Source organism: Muscardinus avellanarius (assembly GCF_963383645.1).
Source record: "Muscardinus avellanarius genome assembly, chromosome: 8".
In the NCBI taxonomy this organism is placed as follows: domain Eukaryota; kingdom Metazoa; phylum Chordata; class Mammalia; order Rodentia; family Gliridae; genus Muscardinus; species Muscardinus avellanarius.
Window position 1 is genome coordinate 63147385 of NC_137794.1, and position 21809 is coordinate 63169193.

Sequence of the window (21809 nt, forward strand, 5' to 3'; positions counted from 1 at the left end):
CTGTTCAACAAATGGTGTTGGCAAAACTGGTTAACCATATGCAGAAAATTGGAAATTAATCCCACTTTCTCACCCTGTACAAAAGTCAATTCAATATGGATCAAAGAATTGGAAATCAAACCAGAGATCTTGAAGCTCCTTGGAGAGGGCATAGGTCCAACACTGCAACACATAGATAAACACTTTCTCAACAAGACCCCGAAGGCACAACAAATTAAAAGGCAAATCAATATGTGGGATTGCATGAAACTGAAGAGCTTCTGTTCAGCAAAGGAAATTAACAAGAACCTCAGTCGAGAGCCAACAGAATGGGAAAAGATTTCTGCCACCTACCCCTCCGATAGAGGACTAATATCGAGAATATACAGAGAACTCAAGAAATTCAACACTAAGAAAACAAAGCATCCAATAACAAAATGGGCAAGTGAACTAAATAGACACTTCACAAAAGAAGAAATTCAAATGGCCAATAAATGCATGGAAAAATGCTCAACATCATTGGCAATCAGAGAGATGCAAATCAAAACTACCCTGAGATTTCACCTAACTCCAACTAGAATGGCAATCATTCAAAACACAAACAACAACAGATGCTGGCGAGGATGTGGAGAAGTGGGAACTCTAAGACATTATTGGTGGGATTGCAAATTAGTGCAACCACTGTGGAAAACAGTATGGAGAATCCGCAGAAGAATGGGAACAAATCTACCATTTGATCCAGCAATACCACTTCTGGGTGTCTACCTAAAAGATAGGAAACCAAACTACCAAACTAATGCATGTGTATCTATGTTCATAGCTGCACAATTCACCATAGCCAAACTATGGAACCAGCCAAGATGTCCATCAACAGATGAATGGATTATAAAACTGTGGGATATGTGCACAATGCAATTTTACTCAGCCATTAAAAAACTCAATTACATCATTTTCAGGGAAATGGATGGAACTGGAGGACATTATGCTAAGTGAGATTAGTCAGTCACAAAAAAATAAGAAATCAGATGCTTTCCTTAATATGTGAGAGTTAGGGAGAAACGGGTCATAGGAGGAACTCTAGATGAAAAAGGAAATCCTATAGAGGAGCAAACAAGGCAACCTAAAGGAGGAGAAAGGAAGGGGGAAGAAGAAAATCTCTAAAACACACAGTGTACTTAAACATATCGAAGTCAACTACTAAGCCAAGCAAGGGAAGGATGGACGGGGAGGGAATGGGATGGGAATTGGGTAGGGGTTAAATCAGTGATGTGTACATGTATGTACACACTAGATTTTTACCCCAATATGATGTATGAATATAATACACCAATAAAAAATTAAAAAAAAAAGATTTTGAATTGCCAATATTCTCACCCCAAAAGAGAACTATGTTTAGACTTCTGGGACATATAAATTTTCTGATTTTTTTTTTATCCCCTTCTATAAAAATACACATATTTGGAATACTAGTTTAAAGTTGCTTTTTCTATTTAAAGTTATCTTATATATATAAACACATTTAAAAACAAATAGGGCTGGGAGTGTAGTTCGGAGGTAGAATGCCCTTGGGTTCCATTCCCAGTACCAGAAAAAAAAAAAAAAATCTACAGAGATCCAGGTGTGGCATTCGGGAGGCTGAGACAGGAGGATCGCAGGTTCACGGACAGCCTCAGCTACTTAGTGAGGCCCTTTGCAACTCAGTGAGACCCTGTTTCAAAATAAAGAATTAAAAATAGGGCTGGAGGTGTAGCTTGTAGGTAGAATGCCCCTGGGTTCCATCCCCAGTACCACACACACAAAAAAATAAATAAGTAAATAAAGAAAAACAAATTTCAGTAACTATAATAGTCATATATATAGTGCTAATTTAATCAATCCTCTATTAATAAGTATTTAGATTTTTTCCTACATAAAATACACATAAAATATTTATATCTTAAATAGCACCGTTATTATTCTCATACACAAACCTCTCTTAGATGACTTCTTAGAAGTAGAATTACTATGCAAACACTTTTACAGCTTTTGAATGATATCCACACTTTCCTCTAGAAAGGCTAGCTGTATGATATACTGTATGATAGCTGTTATACTGTTATCAAAATACTACCACAAAAATTTATATTCTTAGTCTCAGCTTTGATTTGTTTCTAAATTCTTTCCCTCTAAATCACTATAAAACTGTTAAAGGCAGTGGCTGTCTTCTGCTAAAAAAATGTATGTATGTACGTACATACATACACATACATACATACCTTCTCCCCATAGTGCTAGAAGGACAAGCAAAAAGAATTATTTAAAATAAATTCTTATTTAAGTACACTCATTTTAGTCTTAGATGAAGGAGATGAGCCATCCAGGTGATCATGAGTTTAGAAACAAAACCAATCCTGTTATTAAGTGTTATACCAAAGGAAAAAGGACAAACTGATTTAGTTTCATTCCAATAAAATTATAAGACATGTAGTATGAAAATGAAAGAATATTTGTCTCAGAGTTTGAATCTTCATATATTACTACATATCTATTTTAAAATTCAAAGAAGGAGCCAAGAATTTGGTATATTGGACAACTTGACACATCTTTATCTGAATAATTACTGCTAAGGAAATAATACAACATACTTCTGAGATCTCATTGCTTAGAGAAAAGGCCAAATAAAATTCTTGTATGAGGTAAAAAAATTTTTTTAGAAAATTATGTCCACATTAAAATGAAAAGACTCAAACAAAGGATTTGCCTTGATATTCCTGCTCAAAGACTCCATACAGAACCCAGTCATGCAAGATGCGATTAAATCTCCAGATTTAATGTAGAACAGCTGTCCCTCAGTACCTGCAGATGATTGGCTCCAGAACCTCCCTCCCTCAAGGATACTAAAACCCATGGCTGCTTAAGTCCCTTATATAAAATGGTATAGTATTTGCCTATAAACTACGCACATCTTCCCATATACTTTTTTTTTTTTTTTTTTTTTTGGTGGTACTGGGGGTGGAACCCAGAGGCTTTCTACCTCTGGGCTGTACTCCCAGACCTATTTTATATTTTATTTGGGAACAGGGTCTCACTAAGTTGCTGAGAGCCTCACTAAGTAGCTGAGGCTGGCTTTGAACCTGCGCGATCCTCCTGTCTCAGCCTCCCAAGCGCGGGGATTACAAGCGTGCGGCACCACGCCCGGCTTCCCATATACTTTTAAATCATCTCTGGATTACTTATATTACCTAATACAATACAAATATAAACCAAACAGTTGTCATACTGTATTGTTTAGAGAATAATGACAAGGAAAAAAAGCTTATACATGTTCAGTAAGACACAATTTTTTCCTAATATTTTCTTAATCTATAGTTGGTTGATTACATGGATGTGGAACTCAGGTATACAGAGCATAGAATGTATTTAGAAAAACAGCAAGTGTAATTATTTGGTAGCAGTTGCTATTAATGATGGAAATATAATATTTAGATTTCTCATGTTTTTTGACAGGGCCAGTTGCCGAAATCAATGTTTCATCATGCTTTATAGGTTTTTAGTACATATGTCATGATACCAAAACAATGTCCTAACAGGTGTTATGCAAAAATATATAAAATGTTACTTACAATTATGAGTTTGAAACTATTTTGTGCTTAATGATACAACTGTCATAGGATTTACAATTCAAAAATATCAACAAAGTATTTTTTTCTCTTTTGCTTTGTGGTACTAGGGATAGAATCCAGGGGCATTCTACCTCCAAACTATACCCCCAGCTCTATTTTTTTTATTATTTTTATTTTGAAATAGGGTCTCACTAAGTTTCAGAGAGCCTCACTAAGTAGCTAACACTGTTATTATACCTGTGATCCTCCTATCTAGCCTCCCAAGTACTGAAGTAACAACAAAGTATTTTAAAATCTAATTTATAACATATAAACAACAAAGTTAAAAAGTAATCCCAGCATTTGGGAGGCTGAGACCAGAGGATCTCAGTTCACAGACAGCCCCAGCTACTTAGTGAGGCCCTCCGCAACTTAGTGAGACCCTGTTTCAAAATAAAGAATAAAATTAGGGCAGGGGTATAGTTTGGAGGTAAAATGCCCTGGGTTCCATCTCCAAACCCACCCAAAAAAAAAAAAAAAGCCTCAATAATTATGTTAGTTCAGATACCTACTTCAAATTGAAATTTTTCCTTCTTCCTCCATCACCTCTCCTCCTCTTTCTTCTCCTCCTCCTTTGCTTGTTTGGGGTACTGGAGATGAAACCCAGGAGGATTCTACCTTTAAGCTATACCCCAGCTCTTTATTTTTTTTAAACAGGGTCTCATTGCTGGGCATGGTGGCTCTACCTGTAATTCCAGCACTTGGGAGGCTAAGACAAGGGGGATTCAGAGGTTCGATGACAGCCTCAGCAAGTAGTGAAACACTCATCAATCTAGCAAGACCTTGTTTCAAAATAAAAATAAAAACTACAAATATATATATACATATATATATGTATATAGTGTGTGTGTGTGTGTGTGTGTGTGTGTGTGTGTGTGTGTGTACTATATTTAAAATAAATACAAAGAATAAAAAATAGGGCTGGGGTATAGCTAAGAGACAGAATGCCCCTGGGTTCTATTCCCCAATATATTTGTGGTATTGGGGCATTCTATCTCTGAGCTACACCCCCAGCCCTATTTTTTATTCTTTATTTTGAAACAGGATCTCACTAAGCTGCAGAGGGCTTCACTAAGTAGCCGAGGCTGGCTGTGAACCTGCCATCTTCCTATCTCAACCTCCCCAGTACTGAGTACAAGTGTGCACCACCATGCCTGGCTATATATTATATCTTTAAAAAAGGGAATAGGGTCTTACTAAGTTGCTAAGGCTGTCCACAAACCTGTGATCCTTTTATCCTGACCTCCCGAGTACTGAGATTACAGGTGTGTACTATAACACCCAGGCAAACTGAGTAATTTCTTTAAAACATTATATAGCTGGGTGTGGTGGTGCATGTTTGTAATCCCTGCACTTGGGAGGCAGAGACAGGAGGATTGCACAGGTTTGGAGCCAGCCTTGCTGGCTTAAGAGACCCTGTTTCCAAATAAAAAATATAAAAATAGGTCTGGGAGTGTAGCCCGGAGGTAGAAGGGTTTCCAGGAACCCCAGCACCACCTAAAACAAAAAACAAAACAAAACAAAACAAAACAAAAACAAAACCATTACATAATTTAGGTGAGGTCACAATTTAAGAAATCAATATTAAAATGTTCCAATTTAAGCAGATAGATGTTGAACTGTGAAAAGGACATGAAAAACAGTACCTTTCCTATTCTATTTAAATACATTCCTTTATATGGTTCTAATGACAATTTACAATAATAACTGAAAAAAAGAATCCAAAGACTATAAAGTATGATGGGAGACACACAAATGGAAAAATCATTTCTACATAAGCTCAGTGCAATTATACAATCTGGGCTTGATTTCTAAAAAGATAATTGAGGCCCCTTTCCTTTAGCTGTAAACAACTTGCTGTATGACTTGTAATGTAATACCATATTTTGGGAGATTTCAAACATTCATAATCCACAGGAAAATACTCAACACTCCTACACTATTTTTTTTAAGCCCACAATAGTGCAGTCTTTCAGCTACAAAGCTAGAAGGCAGCTATAAAACCAGTACTTTTCCACTAGAGTTACTTGCTGGGCGGGGAAGGGGACTTTCAGCACTGCAAACGTTAGGGTCTAAAATAAGATCACTGCAAAGAGTTACTACAACACTCACACTGCCAGCACTGTCATGGCAACAATGAACTAGCTAGGAGAATGCTCTTTTAACATTCAAAGCTAATCTTGAGTCTATTACTCATGGAAATATACCAAATTTTATTTTAGGGAGTGCATTAAAGAAATGATCTTACTTGGAAGCTCTTAAAGATAAGCCTTTTATGCACTATATTTCCAGGATCATAGTCGACAAACTCTTGGCAATCGGCTGAAACTTATAACAATAAATGAAAATTATATACCACACTGAAACATGAAGAGTCTGTAGGGTTCAAGTGTAATTTCAAGATAGGTGAGGGTTTAAATAAGAATTTGATATGCAATTTAATAACATCTGAGAAAGTAGTTTCCCCTAGAAACACTAAAGTTTTAAGTTTCAGCTTCAAGGTAAAATAGTTTGGAAAAGAAAGTAATATATTTTCACGGTTAAAAATATTTTATTAGGTTTTTATTCCAATGGTGTGTTGTAATGGTGAAAAGTGTAGACCCCTGAGTGTTGCAGCCTGGGTTTGAAACCTGGCTCCTCCTCTAACTATGATACTGTGGGAAAGTTATACAATCTATCTGGGCCTTGAGTTTTCTCAATGCATAAGATGGGGATAATAATGCCTAAACCTTTATAATGTTGTTGTAAAGACTGAGTCAATTAATATACAGGTTATATTAATATAAAGGGTTATGAACCAGGCTTGACATATAGAATGCCTATTCTCCCTATATTAAAAAACATAAAGACTAAAGATGATGTAAAATGCCTTGGTTCTAACCCATGGTACAGTTTGAAGTAGACAGGTGAGCCTACTGCTCTGATCTCCACTACCTGCCCCAGTGTTCTTTCTGGATTATAGACCATAGAGGAGGAAGGCACCCAGGAAGAGCCATATTTCATTAAGTAAATTCACAAGTCAAACATAGATACAAAATCTCTTCAAACCCTGTTACCGCACTGAGTGTGGTCACTCATGCTTGTAATCCCAGAATTTGGGAGGCTGAGACAGGAGGATCACAGACTGATGACTAGTCTCAGCAACTTAGTGAGGCTATCATTAGCTTAGTGAGACCCTGATTCAAAATAAAATAGGGCTAGGGGTATAGCTTGGAGGTAGAATGTCCCTGGGTTCCATCACTGGTAACACACGTGCGCATGCACACACACACACACACACACACACACACACACACACACACTCTGAAGGCAACAATAAATCCCTGTTACCTCTTCTTAAGTATCTTTTTGGTAATGGAATCTTTGCATAGTTACTTTGTTCTAAAGTATATCAAGCTTTCTGGGCTGAGCCAGTTATCTAGCAAAAGTGAAAGAACAGTTTGGGAACTTTCTGCTTAAAGTCAGGCTCCCACTGGGGTAAGCAGGGTAGAGATGCTGATAGGGCAGCTCCAAGGTCCTCAGTAGACCTTCAAGGCAAGCAGTCTTTGTAGCAGATCATGTTCTTGGAGCACTATACATGAGAAGACCAGGCTCAAAGGATTCAGTGTCTTACTGATTATAAGGGCATGTAAGTCACCACTTCCTACTTTATGTGTTCCTGAAAGACATATTTGAAATTAAAATGTTTATACAATGAATAACAAAATAAAATTATATAAGTGGAATCCAATTTCCACACAGTTACAACAATATTTATTAAGTCCTTAATAATAGTTCCCAGAGGTACTACTTCCCCTGCAAGACTAGGGATCCTGCAAAGTAGGGGAAAACTTTTTCATTTTCCCAGGGACTTGAGGGACCATTAGAGCATATTGTGCCATGGGGCTCATTTTCCCATCTTGTTCTCCAGAGAGAGGGGGCAGAATACTAAGAATCAACAATCACTGAGTGCTTACTGGATCCTATTAAGCATTACACATTATGTCACAATTCTGAGAGAACTAAGGCTTATGGAGGTTTATGTAACTTGTCCAAAACTGCAGAGTTTTCCAAGGCAGGACTTAAACCCAGATCTAACTAAACTCAATAGCTATGGTCTTAACCATTACCTTGTAATGCTGTCCAGGTACTGAAGCCCAGGAACTGGCTGCTGACTTCTCAATTTGTACTTGATTATCCACATGCCTGCCAGTGCTTCCTGCCAGTGCCATGATAGTATCACAGAACGATGTTGGATCCAGCAAGGGATGGATCTGCCATCAGTCCTGGTATAAACTCCTAGGCAAAGCCCAACACTTACCGTGAGGCAGTGACTAGCTAGAAATAACTTATGACACAGCCAGATATCAGCATTAACGTACAAAAGGTAATTAGGAGTGTGGAAACAAGTGTGAGATTCATGAAAGTCAATTATATAAAAATGGACACTGCCCAGTCCTAAAGCAATGCCAATTTGGAGTCTGACTCAGCAGCTGGAAGACAGATCAAGTTACTTGTCATTGTCAGAAATGCTTATTGAGTATGAATATATGCCAGGTCCACTTCTATATGTTTTCCACATTCATTCAGTTCTCAAAACATTGTATGAGATCATTATTATTAATCTTCATTTGCAGATAAATAAGCTGAATCTCCAAGGCCTTATTCATAAATTTATATGATATACTGAAATTTATAAAATACTTTACCAATTATCATCTCCTTCAATTTTTCCAATTATATCACATGGTAGATAAAAAATGCCAATTCACAGATAAGGAAACTGAGACCACAAAGATTCACTTACTCATCACACATAGCAGACAAAGAAAATCTACTGTGATCATTAAATCATTCTGAAGCCAGGCACAGTGGCACATGCCTATAATCCTGCTACCTGAGGGGCTAACAAAAGAGGATGAACTGTTCAAGGCCAGTCTCTGCGAGTTAGTGAGATACTGTCTCAAATAAAGCATAGCCACTGTTGTGTACATTTTTAATCTCAGTACCTGGGAGTCTAAGGCAGGAAGATCAAAGGTTTGAGGCCAGTGCACAGTAACTTCAGAAAGACCCTATTTTTTTTTTTTTTTTAAGGCTAGGATATAGCTCAGAAGTAGAATATCCCTGGGTTAAATCCTTAGTACCACAAATAAAATAAAATAATAAAGGTCTAGGGATATAGCTCAATATTAGAGTACCTCTGAGTTTAATCTCCCATAGTGTCCCCCCAGAAATGAGCAAAAATAACCCATTGTAAAATAATATTTCTGAGAGTCAAAGTGAGACTGTGGATATTTAAAACAGAAAATAAGTCAGGAAGAGAAAATACATACTTCTTTTGTTTTTTAGTAGAGACCTTATTAAAGTTAAGCAAAACTTATTGCTTTTTCTTTCCTATGTAAAAAATAGATAAGAAGCTGGGCATGGTGGCACATGCTTGTAATCCCAGCATTTGTGACGCTGAGACCAGAGGATCGAGGTTTGCAGACAGCCCCAGCTACTACTTAGTGAGGCTCTGTGCAACTCAGTGAGACCCTGTTTCAAAAAATAAAGAATAGCCGGGCGTGGTGGCGCACGCTTGTAATCCCCGCGCTTGGGAGGCGGAGACAGGAGGATCGCGCAGGTTTGAAGCCAGCCGTGTGCGCTGGCTTAGGAGACCCTGTTTCTAAATAAAAATATAAAATAGGTCTGGGAGTGTAGCCCGGAGGTAGAAGGGCTTCCAGGAACCCCAGTACCACCAAAAAAAAAAAAATAAATAAAATAAAATAAAATAAAAAATAGGGCTGGGGGTGTAGCTTAGAGGTCAAATGCCCCCTGCATTCCATCCCCAGTACAGCAAAAAAAAAAAAAAAAAAAAAGATATGCATAATAAATATTTAATGAATAAATGAGGTGAAACAATTTACTAGGTTCAATGGTAAAATTAATTTTGTTTTAATGAAATTTTGATTATTTTTCATATTAAAAACTGAAGAAATACACATTATGCTTTATAAATTTAAGACGCTCGAAGTATATACATCAATTTGTTAGATAAAAAAGTATATACATGATAATTTGAGGTATAATCCCTATTTTGTTTGTTTGTTTGTGATACTGGGGATTGAACCAATATGCATTCTACCTCCAGGTTATATCCCTAGCCCGATTTATTTTTTTCTTTGGAGATGGAGTCTCCCTAAATTGCTAAGGTTGGCTTCAAACCTGTGATCCTCCTATCTCAGCCTCCCAAGTACTGGGATTACAAGTGTGCACCACCACACCCCACTTACAATCCCTATTAATGATTTTTAGAGATTTTTAGTCTGTGAGAAAACTTGTCTATCATTTAAATCACTTTTTAGTTTTGAAGGCTTCTCTTAAACCTGTCCTTCAACACCAATGAACACATCACTCTTCCACTATTTTGCAAGGCTTGATCTTTATCACATGATCGGAAGAATTTCTTGCTGTGTTTAGGCTATGAATAGCATTTGAAAAATTACTCAGTTATAATTATAGACAGCTAACACCTGCCAACTTGCTAGAAAATGAAATCATGTAAAATTTAAAGACAAGTGTGCAGTGCTTATCAAGCAATGAAGAATCAAAACAGCAAATGCTTGATTACAAACTAATTAGACTTCACTGAATATTAGTGATTGGATTAATAAATTATTCTAGCCACATGGTTAAAACTTTAAAAGGGATATATTTACAAGCTTGTCAATTTAAATATAATTTAAGTTAAAACACTAAACGAACACTATTCAGTAAAAATATATTTATTAAATGAAATATATGAAAATTGATTTGGGCAATATAATTTGAAACCAGGTCTCCCTGAATGCAAAGGGTCTCACTAAATAGCTGAGGCTGATCTGCAGGTCTCGGCCTCCCAAATGCTGGGATTACAAGTGTACACCACCATGCCTGGCTTAGAAAAATATTTTTAAGCCATGTGTGGTGGCACACACTTGTAATCCCCGTGTTTGTGAGGCTGAGACAGGAGAATCACACAGGTTCGAAGCCAGCCTCAACTACTTAGTGAGGCTCTCGGAAACTTAGTGAGACCCTGTTTCCAAATAAAATATAAAATAGGTCTGGGAGTATAGCTCGGAGGTACAAAGCCTCTGGGTTCCACCCCCAGCACCACCAAAAAAGAAAAAAAGAAAAAAAGAAAAAGAAAAAGAAAAATATTTTTAAATAAAACTTTTTTTTCATGTTAGAAGCTATTTGAAACATTGTAACAGATATAAAATATATGAAACTTGAAAACTTAAAAATAGAGTATTCCTGTTAGTTTCAATCCTTCTGAAGATTCACAACAAAGGAAGAGAACAAGATGTATTTAGATATTATAAAGAGGACACAGAGGGTAGGTAGAACAGGTAAGATTCATCCTGCAAGCCAGAAGGTTAAAGAAAAAAGAAGATGGGTTCTATATTTGTCCTCAAACAATTTAGAAAAAGAAAAAAAAACTATGCCTTTTATCTTCAATTTTCTCAGTCCAAAAAAGTCCATAAAGTCTGAGAGTAAATAGTATTTTCATGAGTTCAAAAGGAAGAAAAATGGTCAAGGATAGGAATGAGAAAAAGAGCTGAACCGACAAGCCACAAGGCTTTCTAAAGGAAAGGGGCTGTGTTCTTACTGTATCCATAAAATAAGAAAGGCCAGAAAATGGTGGATATGGAAGAGAGAAGCTTAGTGTAAATATTGATAGAGGGACTCTCATATTTGCTGTGCTATGTAAGAGTCAGCAGTGAATGTTTGCGATGCACTCCTTTAAGCTTTTGGCTTTAGCTAGTGGCAATAAAAAAGAAATCAAGGTAAAAAAATCATTTTTAAAGACCAAATCTGCTTCTACAATATTCCTAATTTTCTATAAATTGTGTTTTATAGACCCATTATAAATGACTTAAGTATACTTCAGATCTAATAAGATCCTGAGTTCAACCCCTAATGCCAAAAAAAAAAAAATTAAGAATTAAGAAAAATTCTCTGTTCAAATGATAGGGCAGGGAGAAAAATATTTCTTGGCTGTTAGGAGCTGAAGGCTAATTAATTCAAACTAAAAATACAAATGCCAGCAGAGCATGGTGGCACATACCTGTCTATAATCTTAGGAGGATGAAACAGGAGGATCACAGGTTTGAGGCCAGTCTCAGCAACTCAGTGAGACTTTCAGCAACCAACAAGATCCTGTTTCAAAATAAAAAAAATAACAAAGGGCTGGGAGTGTTAGCTCAGAGGTAGAATGCCTCTCAGCTAAATCATCAGTACTTCAAAAACAAACAACAACAACAAGTGCCCAATTCCCTAGCTATCTCTGGCTTAGAAAAGACCCAATTCTGTACTTTAGAAACTGAGAGCCTGCTAACATGTTTCTGGGAAAAACTTTTCTTCTTGGATGCAGATGCTTGTAACTGCATGTGATATCTGGAACTATTGTAGCAAGCCTGTAACCCCAAGAAGAGACATCACTCATTATACTGAGGAAAATAGATGATGAAAAAAGATGATGATGTAGTTGAGTCAATGAATCAATTAATCAAGTTGGGATTTGTGCAATGTCCATATTTATTATGTGAAACAGTGAGGTTCTCATTGCTAGATCTACCAACGATCACCCAACTGGATACCAACTAGATACTCTTAAGTGCAACACTAGCAAATATAGAAGTGCATCATATCCAATAGCTAAAGTTTCATTTTTCCTTGGGGGGTAACAATCCCTTCACCAAATGAAAGCCTCTCTCACTCCACTGGAAACAGATAAAAATTTTGTTACTCAGTCTAAATTTTCTGTCTTAAGCCAAATTACTTTGAGAGAGTTGACTATTGGCAAGTTTATGAGAAAATTTAAAAAGTTTTCCCTTTTCATAGTACAGAAATAAAAGTGATCAAATAGCCATTCTTGAAACAGTACCTAGATTTGGGGATACTCATAATAATCTTTTGATACCTATATGCATTCACATTTTTCACCTTAATTTTTTATGCACTGAGATGATTCACTAGTTTGCTAGCATCCACCATATACTGAGTACATTAAATGTCATTTATGCATTACTAAAGTGTGCCTCAGTTAATATATCTGTTCTTTTGTTTAGGAAGTGAAGAATATAAAAAAGGTGTCATAGATATTTTTAAAAGTTTCTAAAAGTCCAGCATAAGTAAGGTCTATGAGAAAAGACAACATTCCACAAAAGCAGAGAACAATCTTACTGATCTTCCAGTCTGAAGTACAGTGCCTACTACAGGATAGTTCTCAAAACTTGAGTTGAACAGATTTCAAATGCTGTTGATAGAAAATTAATAAACTGAGAACAGGTGTATGAACAGAAGATGCTGTCTCCCAGCATGCCATTTTTTAAAAACAAACTCCTACTATGACCTCACCATTTCTATTTCTCCCCTAACAGTTATAGTCCTTGGAACAGATCAGGAGGAAGCAGTCAAGGTCCTTCAGGAACAGCTACAGGAATTGCATATGCAGCTCAGCTTTTGCTGCTCTACTAACCAGAAAGCATTATGGTATGCTATTTTTGAGCTGCTATTCAGTTTCCCATGTGAGATGCTGGAGTGTGGGCAGTGAGGCTAGAGAGGTAGGTGGAAGCCAGATGATTCTGGCATTATGTAATATTCTTTAGACTCTCTTCTGTTATAAAGGGTTTGGGGCAGGAAAGTACCATGGTCATATTTTCATTTTAGGTAAGTGTCTGTGCAACTATATGGTGGGTGGGTAGAAAGGTGGAAGTACATCTTTCTACCCATCCACCACATAGCTGAAGAAATGAAGGATAACTTCTCCAGAAATCATTAAGGATGCGTTAAGTGTGGGGAAGCCAGAAATAACAACTAAAACAATGGTGGCAGTGATAGAAATCCACTAGGAAACTATTTCTACTGGGATGTAGGCAACTTAACCTCAACAGGTATAAAGCAGAGGTCATTTTTTCTCCTAAGTAGACCCCTGCCACTCTTCTGTCTCCAGAAATGATTACATATTCACCAAAGTACTTCAAACCAGAAACTTTAGATCCATTCTTGCTTTTATTTTCCTCATCTCCTAAATCCAGTAAAATCTTGTATACCCTCTTTAATATCTCCCAAATGTATTTCTTTGTTCTATTTCCCCACTACATACTCTTAGTCTATCATCATTTTTGCTACAGACCAATGATACAACTTTCTATCTAATGTGGCACACTTGATCCTAGAAATCCATTCTCTACCTTTCCAGAATAGTCCTTTCACATATGATTAATCATGTCACTATCTTGTTCAAAAGTCTTCAGTGACTTTTTATTTTTCCTAGGATAAAGTCTATAAACCTTAACATGGCCTAAAGCCCTCTGGGACCTGGATCCTGCCTAATAACAGTAAAAATGCCTAACATTACTGAGCATTTCTTATGTGCTAGGCACTGTGCTATGCTTTAGAAGCATTATTTCATTTTATTCTCATAGCAATATCGTGAAGCAGGCACTACAAGCAGTCCTCATTTTGTAGATAAGGAAACTGAGTCAAGAGGAGATTATGTTGCTAAATTTGTACAGCTAATAATTAGAGCTGGTGGTACATGCCTGAAATCCCAGTGGCTCAACAGGCTGAGGCAAGAGGACCTTAAATTTGAGGCCAGCCTAGCAACTTATTGAGATCATGTCCTAAAATGAGAAATAAAAAGGGCTAGGAATGTAGTTCATTGGTAGAGTGTCCCTGTATTAAATCTGTAGTAATACAAACACACACACACACACACACACACACACACACACACACACGCACGCGCGTGCACATTGGGACCAGGTTTGTCTGACTCCAGAGCATGTGATCTTAAATTTTTACATTTCCCTCAAATGGTCTGCCAATTATACAGCATCACTTTCAGTTCCTAGAACTCATTTGCTCTCTTGCCATGATTCCTTCCTTCACACATGTTATTTCCCATATTCATAAGTCTCTGCTTAAATGTCATCACCTCTGGGCAGTCTTCTCTTACTATCTAAAATTAATTTTTTTGTTTACCTCTTTATAATCTGTCTCCCTTTAGTAGAATGTCAAAATTGAAGCCAGGTGTGGTGGTGCACACTTGTAATCCCAGTATTTGGGAGGCTGAGAGAGGAGGATTGTGATTTTCGGACAGCCTCAGCTACTACTTAGTGAGGGCCTTTGCAGGTCAGTGAGACCTTGTTTCAAAAAAGAATAAAAAATAGGGCTGGGGATATAGCTGAGAGGTAGAATGCCCTGGGTTCCATCCCCAGTACTGCAACAACAACAACAACAAAACAAAAAAAAAGTGGAAATTGTTACCTTTGCTCCTCAGTTCTTGGTATGATATTCACCAAGGATTTGCTAACATTTGTTGTATGAAGACATGCATGAGTGAATGATGGGATAAAACACCCTAAAATGGAAATTTCATGTATCTAGACTGATGAGAAACAGAAAGAAGGCAAATATAAATTTGTTCATTCACTGGATATTTATTTAATAGCTTCCAGGTCCCAGTTAATACTCATGAGAACTTACAGCCCTCCCGGAGGAGGCACACACATAAACATGTGATTATAGCACAATATAAGGAAAGTTCCTTTTGTAATAGTGGCAGGACTGAAGTACAATAAATACAGAAGTGAAAAAGAAGTATAAATCTATGGGAAATCTTTGCAGTAGAGGAATTGTTAGGTCCTTTTGTAGAATGAATGAATCTTGAAATATATGTCACATAGTCCATTCATTTCACTTGTAAAAGGTAAGAAAAAGATCCACCATATACTGGGGTACTTTATATATCATTTAATTCTCACAACAGCTTGATGTTATTATTCTTGTATTACAGATGTGAAAATCCAAGAAAGGCCAAATAACGTGTACAAGGTTACGGCAGTACATGTATGGCAGTACATTAATAAAAAGTAGACTCTGAGCCCAAAGGTGGTCTAATGCCCATTTGCTTACTATGTACATTGCAATCCTTTAAAACAGTACTCCCCAAAGCCTGTTTACTTTTATTTTCAATATAACTTCTAACAGAATTGATTATCTAGTTTCCCACTATAACATAAATAATTGTGCTTTGCTTATATTATTTAATAATATAAAATGAAAGGTTAGAAGAGATCAAACTGAAGTATACTAAAGAAGGGGCAGAAAAACTATAAAAACTGGGCATAACCTTTTTTTGGGGGGGTGGTCGTACTGGGGTGGAACCCAGAGGCTTTCTACCTCCGGGCTATATTCCCAGACCTTTTTTTTTTTTAATATTTTATTTGGAAACAGGGTCTCACTAAGTTGCTGAAAGCCTCACTAAGTAGCTGAGGCTGGCTTTGAAACCGTGCGATCCTCCTGTCTCAGCCTCCCAAGCGCGGGGATTACAAGCATGCACCACCACGCCCAGCGGGTATAACCTTTTTTTAAAAAAAACAGGGATCATAAACCAGGCATGAGCCGGGCGTGGTGGCGCACGCTTGTAATCCCCGCGCTTGGGAGGCGGAGACAGGAGGATCGTACAGGTTCGAAGCCAGCCGTGCTGGCGTAAGAGACCCTGTTTCAAAAATATAAAATAGGTCTGGGAGTGTAGCCCGGAGGAAGAAGGGCTTCCAGGAACCCCAGTACCACCAAAAAAAAAAAAAAAAAAAAAAACAACAAAAAAAAAACCAGGCATGATGGTGCACACTTGTAATCCCAGCACTTGGGAGGCTGAGACAGGAGGATCGTACAGGTTCGAAGCCAGCCTCTGCTACTTAGTGAGGCTCTCAGTAACTTAGTGAGACCCTGTTTCCAAATAGAGTATGAAATAAGTCTGGGAGTATAGCCCGGAGGTAGAAAAGCCTCTGGGTTCCATCCCAGTACCACAAAAAGCAAAACAAAACAGGAAAAAATAGGGATCATAGAGTCCTATATACTTCACACCAGTCTTTGATGTACATAATGATGGCCTTTACAAAAAGAAACAGTTGTTATAGTGAATATGGTGTTAAGAGATAGGGGAGCCGGTGTGGTGGCACAAGCTTGTAATCCCAGTACTCGGGAGGCCGAGACAGGAGGATCACAGGTTTGTGGCCAGCCTCAGCTAATTAGTGGGGCCCTCTGCAACTTAGTGAGACCCTGTTTCAAAATAAAGAATAAGAAAGAAACAGGGCTGGGGGTGTAGCTTGGAGGTAGAATGCCTCTATGCCCCTGGGTTCAATCCTTGGTACTCCCCAAAAGAGAGAGAGAGAGAGAGAGAGAGAGAGAGAGAGAGAGAGAGAGAGAAAGAACCTTTTAATGCTGAAAAAGGTAAACTTCAGGTATATAGAAAATCATTTCTTCTCTAGTAAAATGAATTATAATAACCATTTCCAAAGTGTTGTGAGAAGAAATATTCCAAGATCTTCAGTTACTTTGTGGGTATGATTTTCTTTTGCTTTAAATTATATTCAAGCCAATTATGAAAAAAAAAGTCTTAGCTTACATATATACCCAGAACAAATTATAAGTCTTACCAATTTCTAGCCAGGCATGATGGTGGGTGCCTGTAAATCCACTACTTGTAAAGCTGAGACAAGTAGGATCACAAGTTTGAGGCCAGTCTAAGCTACTTAGAAAGAGGGCTGCAGTTGTAGCTCAGAGGTAGAATGCCCTAGGTTCAATTCTCAATACCACCAAAAAACAAAAGCAAAAGAAGTCTCATATATGACTTTGAACAATACATGTAGATTGAACAATTTATGGATTGACAATCATATATAAAGTGTTACTGCTGGGCGTGGTGGCACACGCTTGTAATCCCCGGGCTTGGGAGGCTGAGACAGGAGGATCGCGCAGGTTCAAAGCCAGCCTCAGTGACTTAGCGAGGCTCTCAGCAACTTAGTGAGACCCTGTTTCCAAGTAAAATATAAAAAAGGTCTGGGAATATAGACCAGAGGTAGGAAGCCTCTGTGTTCCGCCCCAGGACCACAAAATAAAATAAAATAAAATAAATGGGGAAGGGCTAAATAAGTGATGTGTACATGTATGCCTCTACCATCTTGTACTCCATTAAGAATGTATGACTATAATTCACCAACAAAAAAACTTAAAAAAATAAAGTGTTACTGAACATTCTTCTTTAAAACCCTAATATACTTTCAAATAAAATAAGTGATTACCTACAAAAAGAGGGTGCTATAATTTTAATCTGCTGCACTCACAACTTAAATTGGCATGCATGTGAAAAAGAAAAGAAATAATTTAGGCTAACAGAAAAAGCTTATTGAGTATTTTACCATCAAAATATTTCTACCATATACACTATCTGGGTCCCAATTCTTTAACTTCAGCTTTTACTATTTTACACAGTCCTTCTATTTGAAGGGGGGAAAAAACTCAAAATGTTGCATTTAGAGAACAAATCTTAGTGTTTCTGCTTGTTTTTAAGAACAAGAGAAAATTGTTTAACAAATTATCTTGAGCAAGCTGACTAGGTAACATTTAGTATCCTTTCTCATTTTAGAGGCTTTAAATTTAGTAAAACTTTCCACACAACACTGTTTGTAACAATGCGAAGAGAGTACTAGCTACACTTTACAACATGTAAAAACAAATGTAAAAAAAAAAGTCTTTACTTAAAATTAACTGTAAGTTTCATATAGTTTTCTAGGAACAAAGCAGTTTCTACCTAAAACTCTCTAGAAAAGCAGTACTTGTGTACTTTACTTGAAAATCTTTTTTTTAAGCTTACTTTATCTTGTCCAATTTTGGCCCCAAATTCAAAGTTTTACAGAAGACTCTTACGTAGAGTGAATTCATAATAAGAGCGGATTCACACAATAACCGATTTGAAGCAAATACAACGTGAATAATCAATCGTCAAGTAAAATTTCATTATTTAGTGGTACTTATTTAGAATGCGTTTTCTTACCTGGATGCTCTTCAGAATAAACTCACTTTTCTCTCTTACATCTTTAAAGGGGCACCTCTTGGAAAGCATAAGCAGATGAGCAAGAAGCCTATTCAACTCATCCAAAGAAACAGCATTTGAAAACCCGTCTGGTGGACGATAAGATGTGTCTTTCACTGAACGCAGATATTCGGTTTTTCTCAAAATGATTTGCCTAATGTTTTCCAGTGCTGTCTCTCTAGTAGCGGAATCTCGACTGCACAGTCCATCCCATCTCACTTCATTCTCTCCTTCAGCCATAACAATCGGAGTTTTTTCCTTTACAGTCTTCAGTTACCTTGTTGCATGCCCCAAAAGCACTTTGTATTTTGAAAATGAGAAATGTTAAGGTTAAATTCAGAGAAATCGACCCGTTATGAAAACAGACGTCTGGGTGACATTTAGAATCAGACTGTCTTTTTAATTGATGCTTTCAACCGATCTGCAAGGCTGATCACCCTCTCCTTCTAAAAGAAGGGGCGGTCTTCTGGTCAGAGATTGAAAAAACAAAGTTGGGAAGTTGCAATCTCACAGCGCTGGCTTGCTGGACAGGGAGTCTCGGAGAGTGTTCTCGGTCTCGCGGGGTCAGCGGATATCCTCACGTTGTGGAGCTGTCAAATCCGTGCTCTGACCCGAAAGCCTGGCAACAGTTGAATGCTTTCCAGCCATTCGGGGTTTTTTGTCTGTGCAGCCACCGGGTTCTCCGAACGTTCCCACCCCGCCCCTCCTCCGGCACGAGTTCCCGCCCCGTCAGCTCCTCCCAGCGCCTCTGCAGCCAGCCGAGAATGCTCGCGAATCCTGGCCCCTGGCAGCAGCCGCCGGAGGCTTGGGCGCTCCGGGAGGGCAGCAGGCTCCAGCAGACGCCGTCTCGGCGGCGGCGGCGAAGGAGAGCGTCCTGGCCCCGCCGGCACGGACCCCGAAAGACACCGCTTCCTCTCCGATCCCGGTCCCCTCGCCCACCGCCGCCAGGCCAGAGGGCACCGGGCGACCCCGGCAGTCCTCGAGCTCGGGGCTGGGCGGCGGAGCTGGCTGAGCTGCAGGGCCTGAGGCGCAGAGCCCGCCCCTTCGCCCAGCCCCATCGGTGGGATCGGCCCAGAGGGCGGGCGCAGGGAGGGGAGATGGGGTCCTCACCCCCAGCCCCTCCCCTTTCTCCGCCCGGTCCTAACCCGGAGCCATCCCCACCCTGGCGCCTTCTTCCCCGCCCCGGCAGAGGCAACCGGCCGGAGCAAAGCCATGGGAAAAAGCCCCGCCCTCTGGCAGGCTACCTCCAGACCCCGAGTCCGCCGCGCGCGGCCGCCGACGGCGGCCGGCTGCTGCGCATGCGCGACCGCCGCCTGCCGCCGGCTGCTGCGCATGCGCGACCGCGAGCCCGCGCACGCGCGTCGGGAGGCACGCCGCTGGCGCGGGAGACGTTTCGGTTCTCGGCGTTTGGAGTAAACCTGCCTGGAGACGGGAAGGGAAAGTAAGAAGTACACTGAGATGTCATCATATGGGATAGGCTCAGCACAGAAAGGGTATTACGGCACCCACGGAAGAAGTGCAAGCTAAACTTAAGACTAACCTACAGAATCGTGACAGTGGTTTTATTATGCCAAACCAGATTTTAAGTGAGCAGGGCGTTTCGCGTTGACTTCTGGGAATTGTGGTTTTGACGCTGCCGGCGCGCGGTGTTGGCGGCAGAAACTACAAGCCCCGGGGACCTCTGCGACGTTGCCTGCAGCCGCCGGTCCGACGGCCGGTCCAGGAGGCAGGGCCGAGCCAGCGTCCGTCCGGTAAGCTTCGCAGGCTTGGCCGTCTCCTCTTTGCTAGGAGTTTTCCTTCCAACGTCTTCTCCGAGTGTTGTAGGTGATGCCATGTAGAATTCCCGCCTTTTTAGTCCAGAGACTTTTACCCAGTACTCTGCGTGGAAAGAACTACTAGCCCACGTCCAGGGTCGTGGTGAGGCGAGAATTTGGGGTCACAGCCCCCGAGGTGCGGAGGGAGCCGGCTAAGTAAGGCCACGCAAGAAGGATGCTATGGAAACAGGGCTTCGGTTTTTACCGCTCCTGCGCTTACATGTGGATTCGTGCAGATGAACTGGGGATCCCTGAGCAGCTGCACCTTTGTTTGCCTTTGCATAGAATGTTCTGTGCTTTGTTTGTTCCGATTATTCTTGCTTTTCAGTTAAGTTAAACACCAAGCAGGGATTTGAAAGCCAATTGTCAAGTCAGTTTTTATGAGACTAAAGGGAAAAGAATTCCCAGTATTCCTAGATGCGAATTCTGACAGGCTTTAAAGGATGCTATATGGGGGGGGTGGGGGGGGAGGAAAACAAACAAAAAAACGATTAAAATCCCCTAAGCTTATTGTCCTTAAACGATTTCAATCATTTCTACGTTTTGTTTTTGAGTATTCTTGAGAAAACTCAGGTTTGAAAGGCTGTCAGTGAACTGATAATCAGACTAAATTTTAATTCTTCACGTTGCAGAATAAATGTATGTCTAAAAACTTAAACTTACTATTATGCAACAATGGGAAAGGCACAATTCTATCTTGTTTGAAAAACCAAGGCTTAGCTATATGACTATGATATTTTTATATTATTGGCACAGCTAGAAAGAGATCACTTAGCCCAGTCTTGGAAAGTCAGAGAAACCTTCATACAAGGGAAGATAGGGACCAAAACAACAGCATGCATGTACATTGCTCTCTGACCTAAATTGCTCTCTGACCTAAGATTGAGTGGCTACTGAAACAGAGCATTGAGATACAGCATTGAGCACAGTATACCACTACTGTCAAGAGCTTGTATTCCACCAAGGAGAGATAGTAAATAAATATGCAAAATATATAGTAAGTGAAATGAAGACAAAGTGGAGAAAAAGAAAATCAACTGGGAAGGAGAATGAGTGCCAGTTATATTTTGGAGGGGGAGCAATATTCACTTTGACTTTTAATTCAGGTGGGAAGCCTTTAGAGTGTTGAAAGCAGATGAGGGTATGATCTGACTTTTGGACTAAGCTCTGCTCTGGGCCCCCACGGATCATACCAAAAAGCAAGAGTCACCCTTGCTAAATTCCACATCACCAATGCAAACTAAATTGCTATCTGACCTAAGAAATCTGGAGAGTGAGAGCCAAATATCTCAAACAGGCCAATTAACATAACAATGAAGTTTTCTCCACTTTAATCCACTGCCCTTTAATCCTTACAAATCTGATGTTAACCAATCAGTTACTGTTCTCTGATGTTAACCTGAGGTAACCTGATGTTAACCAATCAGTTATTGTTCTATCTCCTGGTCTCCACCTCACAAGGAAAATAACATTGAATTGACCAATTTGCTT

General features: G+C 39.3%; 1 protein-coding gene across 1 annotated transcript in view; it reads right to left on the minus strand.

The window, feature by feature from the left end:
* Window positions 1–18744, minus strand: part of SESN1 (sestrin 1) — a gene marked incomplete at both ends in the record, with an annotated part of 108773 nt that extends 90029 nt beyond the window's left edge. Inside the window, one exon of the mRNA XM_080699709.1 lies at window positions 18466–18744. Coding sequence (XP_080555835.1) covers window positions 18466–18744 — 279 coding nt within the window. The remainder of the gene's footprint in view (window positions 1–18465) is intronic.
* Between the last annotated feature and the right edge of the window lie 3065 nt (window positions 18745–21809).